Source organism: Bos javanicus, chromosome 13, assembly GCF_032452875.1.
Source record: "Bos javanicus breed banteng chromosome 13, ARS-OSU_banteng_1.0, whole genome shotgun sequence".
NCBI lineage: Eukaryota > Metazoa > Chordata > Mammalia > Artiodactyla > Bovidae > Bos > Bos javanicus.
In genome coordinates this window covers 42,648,257-42,670,899 of record NC_083880.1, presented here as the reverse complement: position 1 = coordinate 42,670,899, position 22,643 = coordinate 42,648,257, and the positions used below count along the sequence as shown (strand labels likewise).

Here is a 22,643-nt window from a genome sequence, read left to right as displayed (position 1 = left end):
CTGGGCTCATCTTCCCAGGCCTCTGTCATTCCTGGATCTTGATCACCATACTGGGCTTAGTGGTGAGTTCATCGTTGTCCTCACTGTGGGTGTGAGTCTGTCACCTAATCTGCCATCACAGGAATAGAAAGTCATGCATAATGTTCCTTACATGTGAAAGGTTCTGAATTCCAACATCCATTTCACTCAAGCATTTCCTATGAGTTACTGAGGTTGTTTACATGCTACTTTGTATTGTTTATTCCCTCCCAGTACAATGTTAAGTATGTGTGCGTGCGTGCTAAGTCGCTGCAGTCGTGTCCCATTCTTTGTGACCCCATGGACTGTAGCCCCCCAGGCTCTTCTGTCCATGGGATTCTCCAGGCAAGAATACTGGAATGGGTTGCCATGCCCTCCTCCAAGGAAGTTCCCAACCCGGGCACTGCACCTGCCACCTCTATGTCTCTTGCATCAGTATATTTCTGATTCCCGGATGATCTAATGTGCAGCTAAAGTTAAGAACTCCAGTCTTAAGGAGTGGTGGCACTGCAATCACAGCAACCCGCAGGGCATTTGTCACTGCTGCCTGGCAAACGTGTTTATTTTCACCCTCAGGTTATGCTTTTGGGTCCAGCTGCTAACACTGAAGGCCTCGAGACTGACTGTGGCATCTAGCTGCTGGGACAGTCCTCCTGGCCCAAATGACTTAAGAGCAAGCAACTGGAAGGCAGCACCGCTGGAAGTGGGCCTCAGCCCCAGGCTCAGGGTGCAGCCATGAGTAGGTGGGGTGCTGCTCAACGCCCTACAATGTGCAGGTCAGCTCCTCCCTCTCTTCTCTCCAAAGAATTATCTGGCCCAAATTGTCAATAGTGCAGAGGTTGAGGAACCTGATCTAACCAACCAGGTGGCCCCATCCCCCCTTCCAGAAACAGGATGGCAGCTATCCTGGAGGGTATGGGGTGTGGGGGGTTCTGAGAAGAAACCACAACTAGCACTAACTTAAAAGGTTAGTGCTAATTTAGCTTTCTTACGACACTTAAACAGAAAAACAGGACTAAACTGTGGCGTGCAACATGCGGCTCTCTGCTTGTGCAGAGCACCAAAACCACTGACCCCTCCAGTGACTCTTCTGGTTACAAACTCTGACCCATCTTTGCCAAGACCATCTATGGTTAACTCCAGCCCAGACCCCTTGGAGACCCTTCCATTACACTGCTGTCTGGAGAAGACTCATGTGTCCTCTGATGCATTTCTTTGCTGAAGCAAGTTCAATAAACGTAAGTTTTTATTATTTTCTTGTACAGCCATATTCCTGTTTCCAGTTGGCGTGGAATACAAAAAACTCCATTGAGAGTGCCTTAGACACAAAGGTGTCCTGCTTGTAAAATTAGGGGAAGGATTTTCAGCAAATGACATGGGCCATGAGACAAAAATGGTTTTGGCCAAGTGGAGGTGAAGGAAAGCGGTATCAGAGAGACAAAAAATACTAGGGACAAAGGAAGGGAGGCACAGAATTAGAGACAGCAAGCAATCCTGAGTGTGTGAAACACAGGATTCAGGCCGGGAAGGATGCTCCAGACAGGCAGGAAGGGGCTCATCCTGTAGCTGTTAAAACCCATCCCTGGGACAGTGGCCGTCCTGGTGCATCAGCAAAGGAAGATGTTGCCCAGGTGTTAATTATATAACCTGGAACCCTGCAGACCTCGATTCACCAAGAACGCTTCATCTCCTCACCCTGGGTCTTGCAGATTTTTCTCGGGGGCAGTCGAGGGGGGTGGGTGTCTAACGCCCGCCACCCCCCCACCCCGCCCCACAACTCCCCAGCACCCAGAAAGGCCCGGGGAGCGCACTGGCCTGGGGACTGCCTTGTGGAGCAGCAAGGAAAGCGATTCTCAGGGCTTCATTCTGAGCGGTCTTTTCTGGAGACGCTGCACAGTAAAAGGACCCGGTTTCCTCTGCCGGAAAAGCCCCGTCCCATTGTCTTTCCCATCCCGTCCATCTTTCGCTCCTTCATTTGCCAAACGCCCCCACGAGCCCGCTGGTTCCCTTCGGCGCAACTGCTCCTCAACACCTCCAAGTGTCTGACTACCGGCTAGAGGCGACTCCCGGGAGGACCTCGTGCAAGCCCGTGGGCGGGCGCGGGCCTCGGCCTGCCCACCGCGTCCGGTAACAGACCCGGCGACACGCTTATAAACTGCCCACCGTCGCTGTGGCCGTCACAAAGACGGACACGACCAGCCGCCCTTTTCCAGCGCGTCTTTCCCTCAACCCCGCCAGTTCGGAAACGGCCCCGGGATTCCGGTGGGGGGCCGCGTCCCGCCCGCCACCCGTGGGGCCCGCCTCACGGTCAGATCGCACGTGAGGGGCCGGGGCCGCCGGGGGCGAAGACGCGGCAGTCCGGACCCCGGAAGCCGCCACCGCCTCTGGGATGGCGCGGTGGTTAGGACTCGCGCGAAAGAACCTCGCAGCTACCACCTCCCGGGAGGCCGGAAGGGGCGGGTCCTACGTCAGTCCCGCGCGCGCCCGAGCGGGGAGGCGGAGCCTCGGTCGTCACTTCCGCGCGCCGGGCGGGAGGTGGTCAGAGCGGGGAGCTGACCGGCGCCTCAGAACCATGACCGAGGCTGACGGGCTGCGGCAGCGCCGGCCCCTGCGGCCGCAGGTGGTCACGGACGACAACCGGACACCGGAGGCCAAGGGCGGCAGGTAGGCCGGGCCTGGAGCGGGGCTGTGCACCCAAGGCGGCGACAGCAGCTGGCGCCTCATTTAGTCCTCGGCAGCCTTGCTTCGCGGGTGGAAGCGGGCTCTCGCCGCGCGGTGCACCTGAGGCCCTTCGGCCCCGCCGCTGCGTCATTGCCCGGCCCCAGAGCCCCCCGGCCTCGGCCCTGCGGCACTTTGCCGCAGGGGCGTCCGCGGAGCCGCTTCTGCACCTGCGCTTCTCGGAAAGAGCGGGAAGCAGAAGGGACGTCGTTGGGCAATTTCTGTGAGGGTCCAGCCTTGCACGTTTTCCCGGTAGGGACGGACATGCATAGGGCTCCGGCGATGCTGGTGCCTGATAAAGGGTATATCAGATCTTCTCCCAACTTCGCTTCTTCTAACCTTCCCGAGTGTAAATATACATTGCTTTGTTAGCTAGAAACGGAAGCATAAGCCTTTAAAGTTCTGAAAATTCTCCTCTAAACTTTGTGCCCCGAGGGGCATAACTTTAGGTTTTTAAGAACTAAGAGGCCCCACATAGACCCAGGTTCAAAGTTTGGAACTGATTGACTTATATGTTGATGGTAATATTGGGATATTTTTTGCCGTGCCATTGGGTGTGGTACATACTGAATGCAGCACAGTTTTTGCTGAGAGAGACTGAATTTATTCCCTGATGCTAATGAAAGGAAGGAGTGTTTGGTCTCTAAAAATCCACGATTTTCGGAGACTTTTTCACTAGCAAGAGTCCTGGGACCAGTGGAAAGATTGGGAATACACTCCTCTTTGTGGGGTGACCGGCCATTCTGCTTTGCTCTGGATTCTAGGGTGTAGGACTTTGAATGCTGACCGCAGGCAGACCACGACAAGTCGGTCACCCTTTTGACTCTGGATGTTGTGAGATCATCTGATGACTTAGGAGCCTTCAGAGCAGACAGGCTGGTACTAGCAGTGCTGTGCAACCGTGCCCACTCGTTGCCGCACACTTGTGCCCAGGAGACCGGTGGGCAGCCGGCCTGGGTCTGCTATGAGGCACAGGGCATTGAGCACCCAAGGGCAGTAGTTGGATGGGCCCAACTCTTAGCTGGGCCCTGTAGGCCCCAGGGCAGGGGGCAGAGTTAATTTAATTGTTTTTCAGTTTCTCTGGGATTTCCTCCTTAATGGCAGGGTTACTTTGTGTTCCAAAGTCCTCACCTGTTGCTAGTCTTCCCCTGGGTGCCTTTTGCTCTCTGTTGATTTAAGACATTTTCTTGGCTTTCCTGTGTTTCCCCTTCTCTACTTTGATCCTCTTCTGGGTCTTTGTAAGTCTGTTTCCTGTCACCCACCTTCCTTCCTATGTGTATATTGTAATTCTTTAGCTTTTTCTTAATTTTATCATTCAGTTTTCTAGTTTTCATTTCTTTTGTAGTGGTTTCTAGTAGTTCATCTGATTGTCATCTTGATTACCTTAAAATTTGAGGGTTCAATCTAAGAAAAAAAAGTATTATGTATAATGAGTGAAGGAAAGGAATCTGAAGGAAATAGAAATGTGATGGCTATATAGTAAACTTTAGATGTGCTGAACTTTAGAATAAAGAAAGGGCAATTTACAGAAGCAGGAAATTTGCTTCAGTTTACAGAAGTAGGACAATAGATTTTAGTGGATGGGACACTGAATGATACCTTGCCCAGTCCCCTGGCTTCTGGCATGAGTGGTGGCATTAGCTCTGTTTTACTGGTGAGGCCATTGAAGTCTTTGTGAGTGACGTGGTTTTTGTAAAGTTACAGAGGAATGGAGTCGCAAGAGACAGGAACACAAATGAAGGACAGAATTGGCTTCTGGACAGTGGGAAGTGTATTTTTAAAATCAGGTTTTGGAGATAATGTTCTATTTCAAAGTTGTTGAGTGTCTGCATCTAAACAGTAATCTTTTTTTGGCCGTGGCATGCAGGATCTTAGTTCCTTGTCCAGGGATTGAACCTGTGCCCCCTGCAGTGGAATTGCAGAGTGTTAACCACTGGACCACCAGGGAAGTCCCCAGTCCAGGTTTCTAATGATTGTCATTTGGCATCAGTTTCCCCACAGGTTTAAGAAGTTTATTGACAGAGTGATTGTAACCCAGAAAGGATTCCTTCCCTTTGGGAACATGGTTCTGTCTGAGAGGCGAGAACAACTGTTTAATGTCCATGTGTACTTGTTTAGGAGTGAAGAGTTGAAAAGTTACCAGCTTCTTTTTCAATAAGCTTCCAAAGGGTTTCAGACCAATTAAAAATCTCTCGTAGGTCCATTTTCCTTTTTAAGACTGAAGCATAAGGGAGGCAGTGGGGAGAGACAGCTGGGGCTGTCGTAATTCATGAGGTTGTGGGGAGCCAGGATTCCACAGTTTTCTCAGCCCTTCCCCTGGGTGTGTATTTTCAAATTGCTCTTTTACCATGTTTTCAATTTGGTGTCAGTGCTAAAACAATGCCTGCAGTCTCGGAGCCCTGGTTTAAAGGACTGGAAAGTGAACCAATGCAGGGCGTGGTCACTTGAAAGGACTGGGCCATTGTGCGTGAGTCTCAGGTTCCAGGGATCACCTCAGCACCCGGGGTTCCGGTCTCTCGTGGATTTGGGCTTGAAATCACAGGTCTGTGTTGATCTCATGGAGCGTGTGGGTGGGGACTTCAGTTTGTTCCTCGAGGCCTTGATGTCTTGTGTGCAGAAGCTATTAGAGGACACCCTTCGCCACATTTTGCCCCAGTAAATCCCATTTAACAGGATTTTGTAAGTTGTGACTGAGCCGTTGGTAGTTGTCAGATTCTGTGCATCCCAGGCATGGCTCTGAGGGTGCAGGTGTAGAGATGGCTTCCAGGTGTAGGGGTTGGGGCAAGCAAGCTGACCTCCCGGATGGCACCTGGGAGGGACGGGGCTGGCCTTCTGGGGTGTGTCAGCACAGACTGAAGAAAGTAGGATGGGCCTGTGCAGCACTTTGTTGGTGAAGATGGTTTGGATAAATGAAGGGTCCTTCAGATGAGTGGACGTAGTGCAGGTGTGCAGGGCTTCCCATGTGGCTCAAGTGGTGAAGGATAATCCACCAGCTAGTGTAGGAGACGCAGGCAGGAGACGCGGGCTCGAGCCTTGTGTTGGGAAGATTCCCTTGGAGGAGGAAATGGCAACCCACTCCAATATTCTTGCCTGGAGAATCCTGTGGATAGAGGGGCCTGGCGGGCTACAGTCCCTGAGGTTGCATAGAGTCAGACACGACTTCGAAATGGAGCACAGTGCAGTGTGTGGTCGGGCAGTTACAGAGCAGACGCAGAACTATAGTTGACTCTGAGTTCACAGGAGCCAGCAGTGAGATGGGCCGGCCAAAAAAGTTTATGAACCTTGGGCTACAATAATCGTGCTCCCAGAGCCTGGGTCAGGAGCTCTCTGACCTCACCTCCAGGACCTGTGCACCTGCCAGTTACAGACTCAGTGCCCAGGGTCGTGTGGCTCTCACCTGTGCCTGGAGCTCATTGAGTCCTGTTTCCTCGGTTGCGTGGCTCTGCCCAGTTGCTTCTCCTGAAATCTCTGTGCAGAGTCCGTGGGCTTCAAACCCTCCCCACCCTCTGCCAGTCTGAGGCACTGCTCCTCTCTGTGCTGGTTGCTGCTTGTCTGGCCTTGCCCACCCCAGGCTGCATGGAGGGCAGGCACTTGACTGCTCTGCTCTCGGGGTGAGCTGCCTGCGGCACTTGCGCAGGTGGTCACGGAGTGCTTGTGGACTCCCAGGGGATACCCTCTGATGTGGCAGTCACTTGGCCGCATGTAACTAGTTAAATCTAAATTAATTAAAATGAACCAAAATTAAAAATTCACTTCCTTGTTTGTGTTATGTAGCGGGTTTGGGGATTGCTGAAGCTGATGAAGGAAACTGATATGGCTGTCAGGTGGCAGGAGCCACCTGAGCTTTGTGGGTGACACTGACAGGTTTGCGTGTGGGGGAGTCTCATAGGGGAGGGGACAAGAGGGGCTTCTGGGTCAAGGTGAGGGTCAGAGAGCTCCAAGGGCAGGAGTTGGGGTAGGAGTGGAGTTCAGTTCAGTTCAGTCACTCAGTTATGTCTGACTTTTTGCGACCCCATGGACTGCAGCACGCCAGGCTTCCCTGTCCATCACTGACTCCCAGAGCTTGTTCAAACTCATGTCCATCGAGTTGATGATGCCATCCAACCATCTCATCCTCTGTCATCCCCTTCTCCTCCTGCCTTCAACCTTTCCCAAGGGTCTTTGAAGGAGTCAGTTCTTCCCATCAGGTGGCCAAAGTATTGGAGCTTCAGCTACAGCATCAGTCCTTCCAGTGAATATTCAGTAGAAGTGGTGAGGCTCTGTTTTATTGAATGGTAGCCACTGTCTGAATGAAGCACAAACTGGAATCAAGATTCCCAGGAGAAATATCAATAACCTCAGATACGCAGATGATTTCACCCTTATGGCAGAAAGCGAAGAAGCACTAAAGAGCCTCTTGATGAAAGTGAAAGAGGAGAGTGAAGAAGTTGGCTTAAAACTCAACATTCAGAAAACTAAGATCATGGCATCTGGTCCCATCACTTCATGGCAAATAGATGGGGAAACAGTGGAAACAGTGACAGACTTTATTTTTGGGGGCTCCAAAATCACTGCAGATGGTGACTGCGGCCATGAAATTAAAAGACGCTTGCTCCTTGGAAGAAAAGTTATGACCAATCTAGATAGCATATTAAAAAGCAGACAATATTTTGTCAACAAAGGTCCGTCTAGTCAAAGCTATGGTTTTTCCAGTAGTCATGTATGGATGTGAGAGCTGGACTATAAAGAAAGCTGAGTGCCGAAGAATTGATGCTTTTGAATTGTGGTGTTGGAGAAGACTCTTGAGAGTCCCTTGGACTGCAAGGAGATCCAACCAGCACATCCTAAAGGAGATCAATCCTGAATATTCATTGGGAGGACTGATGCTGAAGCTGAAACTGCACTACTTTGGCCACCTGATGTGAAGAAATGACTCATTTGAAAAGACCCTGATGCTGGGAAAGATTGAAGGCAGGAAGAGAAGGGGACGACACAGGATGAGATGGTTGGATGGCATCACCGACTCAATGGACATGAGTTTGAGTAAACCCCGGGAGTTGGTGATGAACAGGGAGGCCTGGCGTGCTGCAGTCCATGGGGTCACAAAGAGTCAGACATGACTGAGTGACTGAACTGAACCGAGCCACTGTCTGGGGAGGTTTCACCAAGCACATAAAGCAGGCAGGCTCCGAATGGCTAAAAACTTCCGTGTTTGGGCCATTTGTCAAGTTACTGGATATGTAAAGTTGGAGTTTGATGGCCCTGCAGAGCTAGAGTCTCAGCCTGCAGTGAGGAAGTAAACAGCGTGGGGCCAAGCTGCCGGTTCTAAAACCTGACCCTGTACGGAGCTTTCCAGTAGGAACTGGCTGGTGGTCAGCCAGGGTGCTCATGGACTTCTTTCCCTGGAGAGGGGTTGGATCAGGTCAGCAGTGTCCAGCCGCACATCAGGAACAACTGGGGCTTGAGTCTGCCCGGCAGGTTGGAGTGTGTGGACACGAGGCTTTGCTGGAGTTCCGGCCACCTTTCTAGCTGCAAGCAGTCACTTTCTATCCAGGCTGGACTTCTCATTTTCCCCATCGTAGGAAGGGGCAAGCAGGTCTTCAAGCACGCTGCCACAAGCTCCGAATCACATTCCTAAATTCAGATTTTAAAATATACACTATCACATAGAAAAGGAGAGTTAGAACAGAGTCCAAGTTAGACAGGAAGGACCTGTTTTATGTGGAAATGTGTTTGGCAAGGAAAAGGGAAAGGGACACTTTGGCCAGTGTCACCACTTTTGTTGGTGAGTTTGCACAAGGCAGCTTCCCCCAGGGGCTGCAACTCTCTGCTGGGTGGGTGCGGGCTGATTGCATGAGCCCCCTTGGCAGGACGCCGTCCTTCCTCGTGGGCTCTAAGGGACAGTTTGTGCAGTGCCATGTGGCCCGCCCTTTGGGACTCTACTTTTGAAGGAACCACAGGACCACGTCATTCCTGCCCCAAGCCCTTGCAGACACCCTCTGCCCGTGCAGTCGCCGGCTGTGGTCGTCGCACTGACAGATCGGGCACCCAAGGAAGTCCTGAGTGGCGTGTGTCCCAGCCTCTGGACAGGCGGTCACTGACTTTTACTTTGTGGACATCTTTGTGGAGCTGTAATTCGCATATCAGTCACCAGTTTAGAATGTCCAATTCAGGGATTTTTAGCTTATTTAGAGAGATTTGCTAAAGGGACAAATCACCACAGTCTAAGTGAAGAACATTCTCATCACCGTTGACATCTTTTTGAGTTGGGGTACATAACGTAAAAGGAACCTCCTTAGAGTGCATACGGTTCAGCAATGTTTACTGTTGGGCAACCACCACTCTTGTCTAGTTTCAAAACTTGTCCTCGTCCCATGAAACTGCTTGTTGCCATTAAGTAACCCCTTCTCATCTCCCTTCCCAACAAGTGTCCCTTAGTAGGTGAGTGGAAAACTTCTGTGTTGTTGAGTGATGGAAGGCACGACAGGAAGTGCTGCCTTGGGCTTCTTCTGGGGTGAAGCGGGACACGTGGTGCTGAGCACAGGCTCACAGGGGCCACACTGGGTGTTTGTCTTCACCCCAGAATCCTCCAGGAGAGCAGACATGGTCAGCTTGTGCAGCGTGTTTGAAACCTGACTCTGGGCTCCGGGTCCAGGCATCTCCTCCTGTCCTCGGCAGGAGGTGTTAGTGGTGACCCTCGGTCCCGTCCTTCTGGCAGCGGACTGCCCACCCCCGGCCCACACATTTCTGCATTCTCAATTGAAACTGTTGTCAAAAAGCAAATGAAACATTGCCCTTAGTTTGTCAGGTGTGAGTCCTAACTTTTTTCAAGTCAACTTTTTTGGATAGAAAAAGATTTTCCACTTTAGGAGCTCAGGATTTTAATTTGCTCTAAGTTACTCTTCGGAGAAGGCAATGGCACCCCACTCCAGTACTCTTGCCTGGAGAATCCCAGGGACGGGGGAGCCTGGTGGGCTGCCGTCTATGGGGTCGCACAGAGTCGGACATGACAGAAGCGACTTAGCAGCAGCAGCAGCAGCAAGTTACTCTTGGTTTCAGGTGTTAGTGAATCTGAACATCCTGATGCAGGCAAATAGTGATCCCGGCAGTTTATTTCTGAGCCGGAGGCTTCACGTGCTGCCTGGCCCACGAGTGAGTGAGGTCGTTTGTGAGGGTTGTTGGGGGGTGTTTCAGCCCCGGTGGTCATTTGTCCACACACTCTGCTTGAGGTCCCAGGCCACTGCCAGGTCTCCCCATGGCTTTTGAAGGGGTGGTCTGGAGGTGTGGCTTTGCAGGTTCTCCAGTGTCTGGAAATGGTTGGGTTTGGACCTTCAGGATGTTCTGCCTCTGTTTCCTTTGTGGATGTGTCTCTGATCCTTGCTGCTCTGAGCCTCGGTGGTCAGAGGTGGAGACGAGGGCGGCTCCTTCCCACAGCTTCACTCACACCTCTGTCACTTTGTGCTCATTGGTTCTTTGAGTTTACTGGCTTTTAGCATCTGCTGGAGGATCCAGGATACCGCTCATCAGACTACCTGGGAGGTAACTGTTGAGTGTTCCATACCCCAGAAGATTAAAAAAAGAACAAGGGCATGATTGCCATCCTAGCAAACAGTGCTGACCTTTAGTCACCGCCACGGAGGTGGTGCCCTCGAAAGGGGCAGGCCGGGTGGGAGGGCTGCCCCTGCCCAGAGGGCTGAGGGTGCAGCCAGTCGGTCTGAGCCCCGCGGATGCCTTCATGTGCTTTGTGTCTGGCAGCTCCTTTAGCGGCAGAGTATTCCGAGCCACCTTCCTCATGCTGGCAGCCTTCCTCACCATCCCCCTGCTTGGCGCCCTGGTGCTGCTGGACTCGCCTATAGACCCGGAGCCTCTCAGGTGAGTAGCCGCGCAGCTCCGGCAGGGTGGGTGGCGCTGCTCGACAAAATTGGGCTGAGAGCTTCTTGGCTAATAAATCAACCTGCTCTGCAGGGTGGGTTATGCCGAGCAGGAGAGAGCGTGAGCTCGTTAGTGCCTGTGGTCCGTGTTGAATCAGGTGTTACACAACATGTGCCCAGTGTTATGCATGCTACTCTTTCAAAAACAGAACTGTGCAAACCAACATTAAAAACTAGAAAAATCCCAAACAAGAGAAGCTTAAGTGTTAGAGGTGATTAACCTGAATTCATTTGAAGTGTTGAGAGCACAGACACACAAACGAAGGTTAAGTTCAAGTTGCCATGTTTAAATTTTTTAAGTAGCTGCTTTTTAAAAATTATTGATAAGTGCTATTTGGCAGTCACAACTATGTTTCCTGAAGTAAGGATTTACTTACTTCAGTAGTAGTTGATTTTTAATAAACCTTGTATAATAATTACTGTTCTATTTTTCCTAAATTACCCTTCATCAGTGGGGATATGTAGGTAATGGAGTCCATCATAACTTGAAAAACTAGTGTGCACCTCAGGTCTCGTGAAGGTATTCACATTTGTAGTTACAGTCACGCAGAGCCAGGCTCCTCTTGATGTGATTGTTCATGACGTCAAGGGCTGTGCAGTCTGGTTTCCCCTCAGAGCTGCTCAGGGTGGTGAAGCTGCCTGAAGTTTGCTGTGAGTTCATGTAAAGTTGAAAAGTTCAGATAAGAACCCCGTCTCAGCATAGAGGGAAGCTAACAGGTGTAACTGAATGATGTGTTGTTTTCTGAGTGAGAGTGGAGGCTTCACAGTGGGCAGTGTGTTGGGCGTCCTCTCTCTGAAGGTCTCCTCCCTCCTGCCAGCCCCCCTCACTGTGTAGAAGGAGGTGGCTAAACTGGCCTCAAATGCAGACTGCCTGGGCCTTTCTGCTAATCCAGTGTGCCAGGTGGGAGTGAGATTTGTGTCCAAAGCTGGGGGTTGAAACCTGGGCTGGAGAGCTGGCCATGGAGAGTGAGGTGGTGGGGAGCAGGTGGACATACGGCTTCTAAGGGGACCCAAGACCTTTGATCTCAGTAGAGGTCGTTAATCGTGCCAAGAGTGGTGAAGAAATTCAGGGGAAAGGTAATGTGACGTCCCGGCAGCCCGGAGAGGAGCCAGGTCAGGAAGGCTTTGAGGCTGTGCAGAACGAGCCTTGTCGGTGGAGTAGATGTGCCTGGTGAGGAGAAACCCATAGAAACCGGCGTGGCTGATGGGTCTCTCCTGGGCTCAGAGTTGGGGAATGACTGGCTCCCGCTTTGGGGGTGTGGGCCCCCGAAGCCAGAACGAAGGCAGAAGACGCAGACAGTGAGAATGGGAATGAACTGAGGTTTGGGGAATAGTACTGGTAACAACAGCAAAAAGGTCTTCTGTGAAACTCTGATCAGAGCAGAAAGAGCAAGGAAAGGGGCGGACACTGCCTGGGATGAGCGGTGCCGGCTCCATGCTGGCGGCTCAGCTCAGGGGGTGCCTGGGGGCTCTGCCTTCAGGAGACCCAGGAAATCAGTGGACAGACAGACCTAGAGGGCCCAGGACTGGGGGAGACCCTCCCAGGTGGCTGGTTATGCAGATGGTGGCAGCCTTTTAGCGAGCAGAGTCACCAGGGAGGCCGCCAGGCTTGGCCAGACCGTGCTGTGCACAGCAGCCTTCTTTTCCTCGTTAGGAAGAGCTGGGGCTGGTGGACATGACACCTGTGATGTCCTGATTCCTGGAGGGTGTTGCCCAGCGTCTGTTGGGACACATGGGTTCCCAGAGGTGGGATCACAGCAGTGTCATCAGGCGTGGATGACGTGGGCTCAGGAATATCCGCTTGGTGGATATTCCCTCCTTACCACAGGGGAGTGTCCACCTGTGGAGCCAGAGAGTTGGGATGGGGGCGGGGGGAGGGGCACTCTACAGGTTTCCTGAGCATCTGTGAGGAGCCCGGGCTGTCTCCCTGCCTGAGGGTCGGGGGCATGGGCCACCATCCTGCTCCCTCCCCCACAGGTCTCGTGGGCCTTGCCCAAGTTTTATTTCTGTGTGTTTCTGTTTGCCCCTCACATCCCTGACTACCCATAGCACTTTGTTGCTGCTTTTTATTTATTATCTTTGAGTTTTACAGTTTTACCCTGTTAATAAAATGCAAATTTTTGACAGTTAACGGTAATAGCTTTCAGTTGCTAGAAGAGTTACTGTCCCTGTTGGTTTTTAAAATCATAGGCACACAGGAAGCTTGGGGCTGGTGCACTGGAATGACCCAGAGGGATGGTATGGGGAGGGAGGAGAGAGGGGGGTTCAGGATTAGGAACATGTGTACACCCGTGGCGGATTCATGTTGATGTATGGCAAAACCAATACAATATTGTAAAGTAAAAAAAAATAAAAAAATAAAAACAAACAAAAAAAATAAAATCACAGGCACAAAATCTCTTCTCTACAACACTACTGTGTCTTTTATGTTAAATTTTACAGTAACTGAAATATGTTTTAAATATGACAGAAACGGTCCTGTCTTTTCATGAAAACTCATGTTTCTGTTCCTTTCTGGATGGAAACCCAGTCCTTCCCCAGAGCGGGCAGTGGAGGCCGCAGTGACCGCTGCTGAGTCGAGGCCACTGGCCATGTCCTGGCCCCATGCTTGTGAGACATACTCACAGCTGGTGGGGACATTTTTATCAGTTTGATTTCAGAAGAAAGATTAAAGAATGACCCTAATCAGATAGAAAGAACCATGGGGAGAAACAGGAGAAAACCGGGAACTGAGCATAGGTGGTGACTGAGTTTAGGAGAGTCAGCAGGAGTGAGCGCCTGTGCTGCCGTCCCTGGTGCCTTTCTTCCGGGCCGCTGCATTTTCTCCTGTGTTTTTCCATCTCCCCTTGGGGGCAGGGACAGTGCACCACCCTGACTAGTTTGATGCTGCAGCCTTTCGAGGCCTTCCTGAGTGCAGGGAATCTGGCAGCACCCACGGGGATGGCGGGGAGGCTGGGACTCGGGGAGCCCCCCCCCCCCCCGCTCCGTGCGCTTGTCCATTGTCGTCTGCACACGTCCCTGCCCCTCCGAAGGTGTGACCTTCCTGCACAGAGCTTGAACCCAAGTGTGTTGCAGGTCCCAGTCCTACTCTCCCCCTCTGGAAATAAAGCTCTTTAGTGGAACCACAAGTGTGCTTTGAAGAGCGGTTAGGAAGCTGTATTTTTGAGACAGGGCCAAGGGTGGAGGGGAAGGTTTAGTTCCAGGGGAGTTGTGCTGAGCCCTGAGTAGGGGCGGCAGCAAGTAAAGAGCTTTGTTTGGAGGGGGTGGGGATGGAGAGCTCCCAGACTGCCAGGCCCACCCTCCCCTTGGTTCTCCTCCTGGGTGGGTGGGGTGGGTGTGGTGCGGGGGGAGGAGTGACACGTGGGAACTCCCCTCCCCTGCTCCCTCCTGAGAACCCAGCAAGTTGGGGGCACAGGCAGCTGACAGAGGAGTGAGGAGTTGACGATGCAAACACAGTGGTGTGGGATCTGGGCTTCTGGGGACAGTGCTGCGTGTTGCATTACGTGGTCAGAGCAGGCTTCACTGAGGAGGTGATGGGAGGAGGCAGCAGGTTTAAAATGGGAGATGCCCAGGGCCCTTGGTGACCGGCTGGGAGAGCAGTGCGAGGGGAGGCTGTGGCTGGACTGTTGGGTGAGGAGTTCGTGGGAGACTTTGGCTCTGGGGAGAGGGCCCGTTTGCAGGTATTGAGGGGTGGACACCCTTGATCTGTGTCTCACAGAGTGCAGGTGGGCTGCTGGGTCACAAGCAGACTTGGGGGATGAGGGAGGAAGTGGGGAGGGAAGATGGTGGCGTGGCCCTGGGTTGCAACAGTTGCTGACGGTTTGGGAGAAGCAGCGTGTTTGCCTGTGGATGGAGGAGACGGGAGAGCTCCTGGGCACTTCTGCGTGAGCCTGGGGCGGGGGTGAGGGTCCAGGCCACAGCGGGGTTGCGCCTGTGTGGGCGCAGGGGGGTGGCCCCAGGCCCAGCTGTCTTCTGTCCTCTCCATGGAGCAGGAAGCAAGGCCGTCCCTGTGAAATGTCCTCTGCGCTCTCTGTCTCGGTTGGGCCTGGATGGCCGGGCAGCCAGTGGCAGAATAAATGCCAGGCTTTGTGAGCTGGAGGGTAAAGTTTGTTGGATGGGTTGGGGAGGCCCGGCACCCTGGGCCTCAGGTGACAGGAGAGTGTTTTTGCGTCAGCCACATTGACGCCTTCAGTTTTCTTCTGTGCTGTGACCTTTCCTGATATCCTGGGAGGTTTTTTCTTTTAACTAGTGCTTCTGGCAACTAAGGATATTATTGTAATGTGTGCCCTTTGTCAAAGAATGGGGAATTATGCATGTAGGTCCTTGCAGGTACCTGCTTCAGTAAATACTTTCTTCATATATTTTTATAGACAAATCCCTATAATTGCATTATTTTACAGCTTCAAAGAACCCCCTCTCTTCCTTGGTGTGCTGCAACCAAACACGAAGTTACAACAGGCGGAAAGGCTATTTGAAAATCAGCTTGTTGGGCCAGAGTCCATAGCAAATATTGGGGGTAAGTAGACCCCTGGGACTTGGCGCTGTCTGCCGCCTGAGCGGGGTTCTGTGGGGACAGTGCCAGGGGGAGTCCTGGGCAGCCTTCTTGGCTGCGATTGTGCCTGTTTGTCTAGCAGATGCCGAGGGAGCCTCTTGCCTCTCTGAGTTGCAGGCTGTTTTAGTGCTGGGCGATTTTGAGTTCCTGTCTGACAAGCTGTATTCTGCTCAGACTGTTGGACCCTTTAAAATGAAAGGAGAAAGGAAAAACGTGAACACTGGTGTTTTAGCTCATTTGTCACAATTGGGTAGGTCTTACTTGATGTAGCACAGGTTGTCTTTGTGTAGATTTCATTTTTGACAAGAATAGGAACTGTTCTCAGTATTTCCACTTTTTTTAATGGTCATCTTGGTGGGTACATTTAAGGGTAACCATCTGCTTTAGACTTGCCCGAACCTCCAGACTAGAACAGGGTCTGTTTCTAATTCTTGAGTCTGTAGAAACCTGGAACAAGCCTTTCCTGTCTGTTAGAATTTAGCTTAGGAGTCAAAAGATACGGTTAGTGAAGAGGTTGGCGAGGATTGAGACGTGAGGATTTCCTGCAACTTGTTACCTGAGCTTGCTGGCCATCACCCCAGAGCGTGGTGGAACGGCCATGGGTGACTGCCATGCTTCCGTTTCCTTCTGAAGGCCTGTCAGGCCCGCGCCCCCACCTCCGAAGCTATGAACCAGCCTGCCTTTCCCAGCCTTGCTCTTTGGCTGGCCTGAGGACTGGGTGTTTCTGTAGTTGGTTGTTGCTTTTGTCTGGCAGAGTCAGAATTGCTCAAGAGAGATGGGCATTTTGTGATTGAGCTTTGTGTTTCTCTTAAAAAGACATTGCTGTTTATTAATTTCAAAAATTTTGTGGTTTTGGTTAAGAAATCTAGTACTGACATTTAAAATTGGAATTTTGAGGAGTCCCAGTGATTCCCCCCCACCTCAGATCTCCCAGAGAATGCTTTTTTTTTTTGTCTTTTCCGTTGGGCCTGATGCCTTATCTTGCTCTGTCATCACACCTCCTTTTCTCTCTTTTCTCTGCTTGTCCTTTGGTGACATTTCTGGTTATCCCCTGCAGGTGTGAACTGCATGAGGGCACCTGGACTCACTGCTACTGACAGTGGAGAGAGGCACTCACCTCGGGAGGTGCCAGGAGAGGAGTCACCAATGAACATCATTTAGACTTTACTTTTTAGAGCAATTTTGGAGTCACAGCAACATGGAGGGGAAGATACAGAGATTTACCATATATCCTCCATCCCCTACTTGCCGCATTATTAACATCTCCCCCAAGATGGTACATTTATTGAGAGTACAGTTGACAACTGCTCATTGTCACATCATCATTACCGGAGTCCATAGTTTGCGTCAGGGTTTACTCTTGGTGTGTATGTTCTACGGGTTTGGACAAAGGTTTAATGACATGTGTCTATCATCAGATTATCATACAGAGAATTTTTACTGGCCCTTAAAATCTGCTGTGTTCAGCCTCTTTGTCCCACTCTGCCCCCAAGCCTCTGGCAACCACTGATCTGTTTCTTGTTTCCATAGTTTTGCCTTTCCCAAATGTTTTAGAGTTAGAATCATACATCAGGTAGTCTTTTCAAATTGACTTCTTTAACTTACTGTTATGCATTTTACGCTTCTACCCACTCCAGTATTCTTGGGCTTCCTTGGTGGCTCAGATGGTAAAGAATCTGGTTGCAATGTGGGAGACCTGGGTTGGGAAGGTCCCTGGAGAAGGGAAGGCTACTACTCCAGTGTTCTTGCCTGGAGAATCTCCAAGGACAGAGGAGCCTGGTGGGCTACAGTCCATGGGGGTTGCAGAGTCAGACATGACTGAATGACTTTCACATTCACAAGTCTTTTATAGCTTTATAGCTCATTCCTTTTTATTAATGAATAATATTCCATTGCCTGGATGTATCATAGTTCATTTTTCCATTCACCTTGTTTAGTTTTATAAGTTGCCAAACTGTCTTCAGAAGTGGCACTCCCCCCAGTCATGAGTGGGATCTCTTGTAGCTCCATACCCCTGGTGTTGGGTACTGTCAGTGTTCTAGATTTTGGCCATTTTAATAGGTGTGAAGTGGTATCTCATGGCTATTTTAATTTGTAGTTCCTTGATGTATATGATGTGGAACATCATTTTGTGTGTTTGTTTTCCACCATAGTAGATCTTCTGTGGTGAGGTGTCTTAAGTCTTTGGGATATTTTTTAAATTGGATTGTTCATTTTCTTATTGTTGAGTTTAAAGAATTTTTTGTATATTTTGGATGCAAGTCCTTTATTAGATGCATTGTTTGCAGATATTTTGTTCCAGTCTGTGGCTTGTCTTCCCATTCTGTAGACAGTGTCTTTCTCAGAGCAGAAATTTTTAAGTTTTAATGAAGCCCAGCTTATCAATTCTTTCTTTTATGGATCATATCTTTGGTGTTGTATTTAAAATGTCATCACCATACACAAAGTCAGCTAAGTTTTCTCCTTTTTTATCTTCTAGGAGTTTTGTAGTTTTTTGTTTTATGTTTAGGTCTGAAGTCCATTTTGAGTTAATTTTTGTGAAGGGTGTAGGGTCTGTGTCTAGGTTCATCTTTTTGCACGTGGATGTCTAGTTGTTTCAGCAAGATTTGTTGAAGAGACCATCTATACCTCATTGTGTTACCCTTGCTCTTCTGTTAGAGATGAGTTGTGGGTCTACTGCTGGGCTCTGTATTCTGTTCCATTGATCTGTTTTTCTGTTCTTTTGCTGTTACCACATTGGCTTTGTTATTGTAGCTTTATAGTAAGTTTTTTTTTTTTAAGTCTTTATTGAATATTGCTTCTGTTTTTTGGTTTTTTTTTTTGGCCGAGAGGCATCCCTGAACAGGGACCAAACCTGTGCCCCCTGCATTGGAAGGTGAAGTCTTAACCACTGTACCGTCAGGGAAGTCCCTGTAGTAAGTCTTGAAGTCAAGTAGTGTCCGTCCTCCAAGTTTGTTCTTTTTCAGAATTGTGTTGGCTCTTCTATATGTTTGCTTCTTCATGTAAGCTTTAGGATTATTTTGTAGATTATCTACAAAATAGCTGCTGGGATTGCTCTGAATCTAGAGCTCAGGTTGAGAAGAACTGACCTTTTGACAATGTTGTATCTTTTAATCCATGAGCATGGGCTATCTCTCCCTTTATTAAGTTCTTTGATTTCTGTTATCTGAATTTCATGGTTTTTCTTATCTAGATCGTGTATATGTTTCATTATATTTAGACCTAAATATTTCATTCTTTTTGGAAGGTAGTGAAACACCTGATACTCTGATTTTAATTTCGGATTTCACTTGTTCATTGTTGGTGTATAGGAAGCTGATTGACTTTAGTATATTATCTTTGTATCCTGCAGCCTTCCTATAATTGCTTATTAGTTTGCAAGAATTAAGTGTTCTTGATTCTTTGGGATTTTCTACATAGACTGTCGTGTCATGTACAAATGAAGATAGTTTTATTTATACTTCTTATATCCTTTTCTGGTCTTACTGCATTAGCTAGAACTTTCAGCTAATTGTAAAGAAGTGATGAAAGGGGACATCCTTGCTTTGTTCCTGATTTTAGTGAGAAAGCTTCTAGTTTTCACCATTAAGTATGATGTTAACTGTAGGTTTTTTCGTAGATATTCTTTATCAAGTTGAGGAAGTTCCCCTCTGTTCTAATTTGCTAAAAGTTTTTATCATGAAATGGGTGTTGGATTTTTGTCAGTACTTTTTCTGCATCTGTTGATAAGTTCATGTAATTTTCCTTTAGTCTTTTAATATTATGGGTTACTTAACTGATTTTCAGATGCTACACGAGCCTTACATACTTGGGATAAATCCCATTTGGTTGGGGTGTATAATTCCTTTTATACATTTTGGATTTGATTTGCTAATATTCTATTGAGAATTTTCACATCTTTGTACTTGAGAGATATTGGTGTGTAGTTTTCTTGAAATGACTTTATCTGGTTTTGGTATTAAAGTGATGCTGGCTTCATGGAAAGAGTTAAGAAGTATTACTCTCCTTCTGTTTTCTGGAAGAGATTATAGAAAGTTGGTACCATTTCTTCCTTCCTAAATGTTTGGTAGAATTCATCAGTGAACCCATCTCAGCCTGGTGCTGTTTTGAAAGGTTATTAACTATTGATTCATTTCTTCAATAGATACAGATCAGATCAGTCAGATCAGTTGCTCAGTCGTGTCCCACTCTTTGCGACCCCATGAATTGCAGCACGCCAGGCCTCCCTGTCCATCACCAACTCTTGGAGTTCACTCAGACTCACATCCATCGAGTCAGTGATGCCATCCAGCCATCTCATCCTCTGTCGTCCCCTTCTCCTCCTGCCCCCAATCCCTCCCAGCATCAGAGTCTTTTTCCAATGAGTCAACTCTTCGCATGAGGTGGCCAAAGTACTAGAGTTTCAGCTTTAGCATCATTCCTTCCAAAGAAATCCCAGGGCTGATCTCCTTCAGAGTGGACTGGTTGGATCTCCTTGCAGTCCAAGGGACTCTCAAGAGTCTTCTCCAACACTACAGTTCAAAAGCATCAATTCTTCGGCGCTCAGCCTTCTTCACAGTCCAACTCTCACATCCATACATGACCACAGGAAGAACCATAGCCTTGACTAGACGAACCTTTGTTGGCAAAGTAATGTCTCTGCTTTTGAATATGCTATCTAGGTTGGTCATAACTTTCCTTCCAAGGAGTAAGCGTCTTTTAATTTCATGGCTGCAGTCACCATCTGCAGTGATTTTGGAGCCCAGAAAAATAAAGTCTGACACTTTCCACTGTTTCCCCATCTATTTCCCATGAAGTGGTGGGACCGGATGCCATGATCTTCGTTTTCTGAATGTTGAGCTTTAAGCCAACTTTTGCACTCTCCACTTTCACTTTCATCAAGAGGCTTTTTAGTTCCTCTTCACTTTCTGCCATAAGGGTGGTGTCATCTGCATATCTGAGGTTATTGATATTTCTCCCAGCAATCTTGATTCTAGCTTGTGTTTCTTCCGGTCCAGCGTTTCTCATGATGTACTCTGCATGTAAGTTAAATAAACAGGATGACAATATACAGCCTTGACGAACTCCTTTTCCTATTTGGAACCAGTCTGTTGTTCCATGTCCAGTTCTAACTGTTGCTTCCTGACCTGCATACAGTTTCTCAAGAGGCAGATCAGGTGGTCTGGTATTCCCATCTCTTTCAGAATTTTCCACAGTTTATTGTGATCGACACAAAGGCTTTGGCATAGTCAGTAAAGCAGAAATTGATGTTTTTCTGAAACTCTCTTGCTTTTTCCATGATCCAGCAGATGTTGGCAATTTGATCTCTGGTTCCTCTGCCTTTTCTAAAACCAGCTTGAACATCAGAAAGTTCACGGTTCACATATTGCTGAAGCCTGGCTTGGAGATTTTTGAGCATTACTTTACTAGCGTGTGAGATGAGTGCAATTGTGCAGTAGTTTGAGCATTCTTTGGCATTGCCTTTCTTTGGGATTGGAATGAAAACTGACCTTTTCCAGTCCTGTGGCCACTGCTGAGTGTTCCAAATTTGCTGGCATATTGAGTGCAGCACTTTCACAGCATCATCTTTCAGGATTTGGAATAGCTCAACTGGAATTCTATCACCTCCACTAGCTTTGTTTGTAGTGATGCTTTCCAAGGCCCACTTGGCCTCACATTCCAGGATGTCTGGCTCTAGATGAGTGGTCACACCATCGTGATTATCTGGGTCGTGAAGATCTTTTTTGTACAGTTCTTCTGTGTATTCTTGCCACCTCTTCTTAATATCTTCTGCTTCTGTTAGGTCCATACCATTTCTGTCCTTTATCGAGTTCATCTTTGCATGAAATGTTCCTTTGGTATCTCTGATTTTGTTGAAGAGACCCCTAGTCTTTCCCATTCTGTTGTTTTCCTCTATTTCTTTGCATTGATCGCTGAAGAAGGCTTTCTTATCTCTTCTTGCTATTCTTTGGAACTCTGCATTCAGATGTTTATATCTTTCCTATTTTCCTTTGCTTTTCTTTTTTCTTCTTTTCACAGCTATTTGTAAGGCCTCCCCAGACAGCCATTTTGCTTTTTTGCATTTGTTTTCCATGGGAGTGGTCTTGATCCCTGTCTCCTGTACAATGTCACGAACCTCATTCCATAGTTCATCAGGCACTCTATCTATCAGATCTAGGCCCTTAAATCTATTTCTCACTTCCACTGTATAATCATAAGGGATTTGATTTAGGTCATACCTGAATGGTCTAGTGGTTTTCCCTACTTTCTTCAATTTAAGTCTGAATTTGGCAATAAGGAGTTCATGGTCTGAGCCACAGTCAGCTCCTGGTCTTGTTTTTGCTGACTGTATAGAGCTTCTCCATCTTTGGCTGCAAAGAATATAATCAATCTGATTTCAGTGTTGACCATCTGGTGATGTCCATGTATAGAGTCTTCTCTTGTGTTGTTGGAAGAGGGTGTTTGTTATGACCAGTGCATTTTCTTGGCAAAACTCTATTAATCTTTGCCTTGCTTCATTCCGTATTCCAAGGCCAAATTTGCATGTTACTCCAGGTGTTTCTTGACTTCCTACTTTTGCATTCCAGTCCCCTATAATGAAAAGGACATCTTTTTTGGGTGTTAGTTCTAACAGGTCTTGTACTAACAGGTCTTGTAGGTCTTCATAGAACCGTTCAACTTCAGCTTCTTCAGCATTACTGGTTGGGGCATAGACTTGGATTACTGTGATATTGAATGGTTTGCCTTGGAAATGAACAGAGACCATTCTGTCGTTTTTGAGATTGCATCCAAGTACTGCATTTCAGACTCTCTTGTTGACCATGATGGCTACTCCATTTCTTCTGAGGGATTCCTGCCCGCGGTAGTAGATATAATGGTCATACCCCTCGTCCAAGGTAAGGAGCAATGGCTGCGCTTTGCTGGAGCAGCCGTGAAGAGATACCCCACGCCCAAGGTAAGAGAAATCCAAGTAAGACAGTAGGTGTTGCAAGAGGGCATCAGAGGGCAAACACACTGAAACCATACTCACAGAAAACTAGTCAATCTAATCATACTAGGACCACAGCCTTGTCTAACTCAATGAAACTAAGCCATGCCCGTGGGGCAACCCAAGACGGGCGGGTCATGGTGGAAAGATCTGACAGAATGTGGTCCACTGGAGAAGGGAATGGCAAACCACTTCAGTATTCTTGCCTTGAGAACTCCATGAACAGTATGAAAAGGCAAAATGATAGGATACTGAAAGAGAAACTCCCCAGGTCAGTAGGTGCCCAATATGCTGCTAGAGATCAGTGGAGAAATAACTCCAGAAAGAATGAAGGGATGGAGCCAAAGCAAAAACAATACCCAGCTGTGGATGTGACTGGTGATAGAAGCAAGGTCCAATGCTGTAAAGAGCAATATTGCATAGGAACCTGGAATGTCAGGTCCATGAATCAAGGCAAATTGGAAGTGGTCAAACGAGA

The 22,643-nt window shown here is 48.6% G+C and overlaps 1 protein-coding gene across 4 annotated transcripts in view; it reads left to right on the top strand.

The window, feature by feature from the left end:
- The first annotated feature begins 2,488 nt into the window (after window positions 1–2,488).
- APMAP (adipocyte plasma membrane associated protein) overlaps window positions 2,489–22,643 on the top strand; it is a 30,387-nt gene continuing 10,232 nt past the window's right edge. For 2 of the 4 annotated variants that reach the window (XM_061436436.1, XM_061436434.1), the window contains exons 1-3: window positions 2,521–2,682; window positions 10,471–10,587; window positions 15,047–15,162. In XM_061436436.1, the coding sequence (XP_061292420.1) occupies window positions 2,591–2,682; window positions 10,471–10,587; window positions 15,047–15,162 (325 nt within the window). In that variant the 5' untranslated portion in view covers window positions 2,521–2,590. Of the gene's footprint in view, window positions 2,683–10,470; window positions 10,588–15,046; window positions 15,163–22,643 lie in introns of all 4 variants that reach the window. The other 2 variants (XM_061436433.1, XM_061436435.1) reach the window with 2 other exon arrangements.